The sequence below is a fragment of the Ipomoea nil genome, unplaced genomic scaffold, assembly GCF_001879475.1.
Source record: "Ipomoea nil cultivar Tokyo-kokei standard unplaced genomic scaffold, Asagao_1.1 scaffold2805, whole genome shotgun sequence".
Taxonomy (NCBI): domain Eukaryota; kingdom Viridiplantae; phylum Streptophyta; class Magnoliopsida; order Solanales; family Convolvulaceae; genus Ipomoea; species Ipomoea nil.
The window spans coordinates 2,469,043-2,476,164 of NW_017619233.1; the positions used below are offsets into that span (position 1 = coordinate 2,469,043).

The 7,122-nt window shown below is 38.0% G+C and overlaps 1 protein-coding gene across 1 annotated transcript in view; it reads left to right on the forward strand.

Moving 5' to 3' along the window:
- Positions 1 to 6,448: 6,448 nt before the first annotated feature.
- The window catches only part of LOC109158115 (cysteine proteinase inhibitor B-like), a 777-nt gene continuing 103 nt past the window's right edge, over positions 6,449 to 7,122 (forward strand). The window contains exon 1 of the mRNA XM_019305936.1: positions 6,449 to 7,122. This exon is cut by the window's right edge and continues 103 nt beyond it. Within this exon, the coding sequence (XP_019161481.1) occupies positions 6,563 to 6,991 (429 nt within the window). The 5' untranslated portion in view covers positions 6,449 to 6,562 and the 3' untranslated portion in view covers positions 6,992 to 7,122.

The following is a 7,122-nucleotide window of genomic DNA, read 5'->3' on the forward strand; positions in this document are numbered from 1 at the left end:
GGGTAGGGGCTGCCAAATAAGTATAGTTATGCTCCACAATTAATGAACCTCATGTATGGCAGAAATGAGTTTATTACATGCCTAAATAAGCAATCTTTAATCAGTTTGCACATATTCAAATACAGAGTAATAAACTTTATGTACATAAATAGTAAACCTTTGCATATAAATAATGAACCATCAAACTATTTTCATATTATTTTGTACAGATTTAAATTATGAACATTATATATAATAATGTACTCAATGCATGGTCCACCTAATAAACATTGCTTGGTCGGACTATTAGTTCGGTAATCACAATGTTCCAAGTTTGATTTTTAGTAGCTTGAGTCGGTTAGCTATGTGTAACTTAGATTAATTTATTTCTTTGTTGTTTGGGTTTTCCTTGTGAGCCAAAAAAATAATACTTATATATATTAAATGTTGAAGTGATTTTGAAGGCGCTAGGTTTTCATAGTAAATGGGTGGATTTGGTCATGAAATGTGTAACTACGGTTTCCTACAGTATCCTGGTGAATGGCTCTAGGAGTGAACCAATTATACCTACTCGTGGCCTGAGACAAGGAGATCCGTTATCCCCATACTTATTTATTATCTGTGCGGAGGGACTTTCACTTATGTTGCAACAGGCTAACAGGGAGGGAGCAGAATATCGAGTTATACACAGATTGCTTGGCATTGCAACGCTATCTTACTACACCAACTGCCGCGTTTCGCTCCTATGTGGGCTATGCTATTGACGGTTGTAGGCAAATTGCCACTTTATTTCAGTATTGTTCATTTAATTTTATTCCTAGATCAGATAATTATTTAGCTCATGCATTAGCTACTACGGCTTATCAGCAACCTGTTGCTATGTACTGGGATATCCACCCACCTGACATTATTTCAGCCTTTTTCTAATGAAGCACCCATATAATTTTCAAAAAAAAAAAATGTTGAAGTGATTTAATAGTTGTAAAATAAAAATGAAAATAATTTATTTTAGGTGCATTCGAGAGTACAATAAGATTGGATCATTTAAAATTAATTTTGAGAACAAAAACACATATTGGTTAATCTTGTATGATGGTCTTACATGAAATGGATAATATTTTTTAACAAAAATATAATATATTTTTTTATGAGTTAATAAATATTACAATGTTTTTTTTTTTTTTTAAAGAAATACTTAAATGAAAATGTATTATGGGTCATGGACTATTGAATAATTTGCAGTAATGTAGTGACCGTTTGCAGATGTAGGGAGGTGACCGCTTAAATATGTTTGGCAAACAGATTAAGCTACTTCATGCAAAGCTTATAAGCATGCGGGGATGTATGGATCCGAGCTCCCTGGAGGAATATCGTGCCGTTGAGGTACAGTTGTCTCAACTAGAAGTCCAAGAAGATGTCTATTGGAGGCAGAGAGCGAAGCAGCATTGGTTTCGGGGAGCAGATGCCAATACCAGATTCTATCATAGGTATGCTCCTTCCCGTAAACGTAAAAATACTATATCTAGATTGAAGGGGACTAATGGGGAATGAGTGCAAAAGAATGCTATGATTATTGATTGTTTTGATAATATTTTTAAGACAAGTAATGTCCCCCGTGCATGATAATTTCTTTGACACGGTCACACCAAGGGTTATTGAGAGCCAGAATGAAACTCCGCTTAGGCCTTTTGAGTCTGAGGAGGTTAAGGGGCTATCTTTGCTATGTTCCCGGACAAGGCCCCGGGTCCGGATGGAATGAATTCGGGATTCTATAAGCACTTTTGGAATGTGGTTGGTGAGGAGGTAACATCTTTTGTACTTAACTGCTTAAATTCAGGTGCATTCCCTGATGGTTTGAATGTGTCAAATATTGTGTTGATCCCGAAGAAAAAAGTGCCTGAGTATGCTGCTAATCTGAGGCCAATTGCGCTAAGTAATGTGGTCTATAAGATTATGGCAAAAATGATAGCAAACAGAATGAAGCCGTTGCTTGATGAAATTATCTCAGAGTCACAAAGTGCTTTTATTCCTGATAGACTAATAACTGATAATATACTTGTTGCTGCTGAAATTGGCCACTTTTTTAATAGGAAACAATGTGGTAAGGCAGGTTGGGGGGCCCTAAAATTAGACATGGCTAAAGCAAATGATAAGATGGAGTGGTCTTTCCTGAAGGAAATGCTGGGGGCACTCGGCTTTGCTGATAGATGGGTGGAGTTGATCATGTTGTGTGTAACCACTATCTCATATAATGTTCTTACTAATGGAACGACAGGTGGTGTGATCATGCCAACGCGGGGGCTCATACAGGGGATCCTCTCTCCCCATATCTTTTTATCGTTTGTGCTGAAGGTCTATCTTTGTTGTTACAGAGGGCACATGCTCAGGGACTTAATCATAGGTGCAGGGTAGCGAGGGGAGTCCCTGCGGTTTCCCATCTCTTTTTTGCAGATGATAACTTGTTGTTCTTTAAAGCAAATATTCAAGAGGCAGGTGTGGTAAAGCAGTGCTTAGACTCTTATGAGCGGTTATCCGGACAATCTATTAATTACCAAAAGTCCAGTGTATGTTTTAGTAAAAATACCAATGAGGATGACAAAAGGGAGGTGGTGGCGGCATTGGGGGTTGTTCAGGCAAGCGACTTTGGGAAATACTTGGGGCTTCCTTCTCTTGTAGGAAGGAATAAGAAACAAGTGTTTGTCTACATTGAGGAGAAAATCAAGCAACAGATGGGGTCATGGAATAAGAAGTTGTTGTCACATGCGGGCAAGGAGATTCTCTTGAAAACGGTGGCTCAGGCAATGCCCACGTTTTCTATGAGTGTTTTTTTGCTAACTAATTCTATTTGCTTGGCTCTACAGAGAATAATGAATAGATACTATTGGGATAAGGGTGGTGCCAATGGGGGAGGTATACATTGGATGGCTTGGGATCGTTTATGTAAGCCCAAAACGGCAGGAGGTCTGGGTTTCAAGGATCTAAAGGCCTTTAACTTGGCAATGCTGGGTAAACAGGCATGGCGTTTCCTCACAAAACCTAAGTCCCTAGCTACCCGGGTGTATAAGGCAAGGTATTTCCCTAAATCTTCTTTTGTTGGAGGAGTATTATGGCTGCCCATAGGCTAATTTGTGGTGGTATAAGGAGGAGGATTGGTGATGGTAATTCTACGTTGATTTGGGAGCATCCCTGGCTCTTTGACTCAAACTTCAGGATTCAAACTCCTATGCCCCATCAACTACAAGGTTCGAAAGTGTCAGGTTTGATTGATCAGGATACCCAGACATGAGATTTAGCTATTCTTACTGATATTTTTAATCCTCATGATGTTAACCGTATTCTCCGGGTACATGTTTGCCCTGCTTATGAGGATACATGGTATTGGTATAAAGATCTGAATGGTGCATATTTTGTGAAGAGTGGATATAGATGTATTGTTGGAGAAATATCAAATACTACAGGTTTTGAAAAATGGGCTGCCCTATGGAAATTGAAAATTCCCCGATGGAAGACCTTTTTATGGAGAGCAGTTAGTGGTATTCTCCCCACCATAACCAACCTCCTAGTTAAGAGAGTTGATGTTGATCCATCATGCCCTATGTGTGCCATATTCCATGAGGATATCATGCATTTCAAGTGCGGAATGAATCTCATCTCCCTATTTCTTGTGTGACTGGTGGTTGCTTTGCTGAGTGGTTTCAGAATGCTATGTCTTTTAACTGAGGATGTTCTTATTCAAGTTATTGCAGTCCTTTATCAGTTATGGGGAGCAAGAAATAATGTGGTATGGGAGGCTTATCTCTATACACCATGCCACATGTGGAACTTGGCCAAGGCGGTGGTTGCAGCATGGCGTGCGGCTGGGCTTCATTCTTCGGGATCTTCACGGCAGCAGCAGCCTGTGCAGCTGGCTCCGGGTTGGTGTTGCTATGTAGATGCAGGCCGCAATCCGGACTCAAGAGCAGCCACATTCAGAGGGGCGTTGGTTGCGGAAGATGGCAGCTTCATTGCGGCGGTCAATGGGAAGCTTCCTTTTAGCGAGAATGCACTTACGGCTGAGGCACTGACTTGTAAGGAAGTTCTGTCATGGCTGAAAGCACGCGATGTTACAGAGGTCACTATTTATACGGATTGTTCGGTACTCCAAGGTTACATCAATATGCCTTATTCCCACTAGATAGATCATATGCGGGCGTGGTGATTCGCGACTGCAAGACTATTATGAATACGTTTACTTCTTGCGTTTTAGTTTCGGTACCTCGTGTTTTAAATATTTTAGCTCATACTTTGGCCACGAAAGCATTTTCTCAAGATGGTTCTATGTATTGGGATGCTATCCCACTTGACTTTCTTTTGATGCATTTGCAATAATATTGATTCGTGTTTGCTTTCAAAAAAAAAAAAAAAAACGTATTACTTATTAATCAATAGAAATGTATTATATTTTGGTTAAAAATGTTATATATTTGAAATTTGTGACAACCTATTTTTTACAAAAACAGTTAGAAGTAATTGAGATTGAAAGCACATATTTAAATCGTGTTGGGTGTAAAAAGAAGCTTTATTAGTTAGGGTATCCGCAATAATGAATTTTTTAGAAGGTGTTTAAGTATATGTGGCGGAGAGAGAGGAAGGAGAGACACTGTGAATGATTTTACGAAAAAGTATTGATTTTTATCAGACTTGTAGGACTCACCAAGAAAAAAAATCATGGTGTGGTCGCGTGAAGCGCAATTATAGCACCCAGTCGGGTGCGTTAATCTGAATTTATTTATTTTTTTCCAAATCTTTTTTACTCTTTTTTTTCTTTTTTCCTTTCATATTCTTTTTTCTAATCACGCCTGTAAAAACCCTGCCTGAAGGAGGTTGGGTGGGTGGATATTACCAAATTTGGGATGTGCCTTGAACTGTGAGCCCTGCACACAATTATATGCCTCTTGTCCCCTTCGCTCTGCTGCCCCATCCTTTTTTTTTTTTTTTTTTTTTTTTTTTTATAACATTCTAATATAAAGTTATAGGATTACGTTTGACCTCTATTATCACCCTATAATGTAACTTATAATAATTTTCATGATTATTTTATATTTATTAGTAATTTTTGAATTAATTATGTGAAGTCATAACTAATGAAATCGCAAAAATTCCTTAACTGAAACCATGGTTTTTGTACATCATAAGATAAATATGTAGTAACACTATTGACAAAGCTTATTTGAGTTATATTGACATGTAAGAATTGAAAAAATGAGTGTATTTAATTTGATGAATTAATAGATGATTGGATTTTGAATTGAATGATATGATGATGGTATCAAAATTACTCAATCATTATTGCGTAGACCATGGTCCATGTAATTGTATGGACCATACTATCAAATAATATACATCGAGTACACAAATAATGTACTTTTAATATTTTTAAAAATGTACATTGTATTTAGAGAAAGTACATTATTTAAGTACTAAAAGTACATTATTTTGTATAATGTACAATTTATCAATATACAAATAATGTATTTTTAGTAGATTAAAAAATGTACTTTTTGTTATGATCTATATAATAATTTGCCTTTCTTAATCTGACATTTCACTTTGGAAGCAGTTTTGCTTCCGTGACGATATGGGAGGTCGCGTCATTAGAAGACTCAGGGCCTGTTTATCAACAGAAAACTGTTCTCTGTTTTCTGTTTTCTAATTTTTTTAGTTTTCGTTCTTAGTTTTCTATTCTCTATTTTTTGTTTAGAAAACTTGTTTAGTAACTGAAAACTGTTCTCTGTTTTCTATTTTCTAATTTTTCAGTTTTCATCTAAAATTTAGTTTAGATAATATTAATAATTTTTGAGCTAATATTTAAAAAATATTTTTTTTTTGGATATATTCATTTGAATGACATGTATATGAATATATAACTTTTACTTTGAATTCTAATATATGTGAGATTTTAATATCTGATATCTGGACCGAATTTGTATTATGATGTAACATAAGACGAGGTGAAAAATAGTTAAGGACTAATTGAACAACTTGCAATTTAATTTATTTCTTTTAGCTCCCTTAAGCTGATGACTTAGAATTAGTTAGTCTAACTTAAATGGTGAAATTTAATGTAAAAAAAAAAAATAGAAATGAGTAAAAATGAATGGATTATACTGGGAAGGAATTGAATATTTTGAAAAACAGCTAGCCAGCCAACTGATGAGCTATAGGTGAGTGGGGATGGGAGTTTGTCGTCGTAACTCGTAAGTGTTTGATTTGGATGTGCAACCAAGGGATGAGATTTAAGAAGACGCGGCAGTCCGTGGCTGCTGCCTCGCGTCGCGTCGCGATATTATACTAATACGTGTCCTTTCATCACATCTTCACCAACCATGCATGCATGAATGTGTCAGACCCACCCATTATATCATATCATATTATATTATATTATATTATTCTATTCAGATGAATCATGCTAGCTAGCTAGCTACTTTCTGTTTCTGTATGTATATATATCAGCTCCCCACCGCTCCTTGTAAGCCACTTAAATTAATCCATCATTGCATGCAACTAATTGGAAATTAAAACCCGGCCATCATCAGCAGCATATATGGCGGCGAAAACGAGAGTGATTTACTTATGGGCGGTAGTGATGGCGGCGGCTATGGTGTGCAGTACGCAAGTGGAGGGAAGGGGAGTAGTAGTAGGGGGGAGAACAGAGATTGAGGGGGTGAAGGGAAACCAGGAGGTTCAAGAATTGGGGAGATATTGCGTGGACGAGTACAACATCAATATCAACGGCAACGGCGGCGATGGTGGGCTGAGGTTCTCGGAGGTGTTGGCGGCGGAGAGGCAGGTGGTGGCCGGGATAAAGTACTATCTGAAGATCTCCGCCGTCGCCGTCTCCACGGGGGTTCCACACACTTTTGATGCACAAGTGGTGGTCAAGCCCTGGCTTCAAAATTCTAAACACCTACTCAGCTTTGCACCCTCTTCTTCTTATCTCCTCCCGGCGGCCACTAAGTACCTTAGCTTCTAAGGCTCGCTCTAGCTAGCTCCCGGCCGGCGGCCGGCCCGTTCTTTTCATGCTTCATTATGACCTCAGATCACTCAGCTCGCTAGCTCTAATTTTGTAATGTAGTAGACTAGTAGTGCTGCCCTATCTGCAGT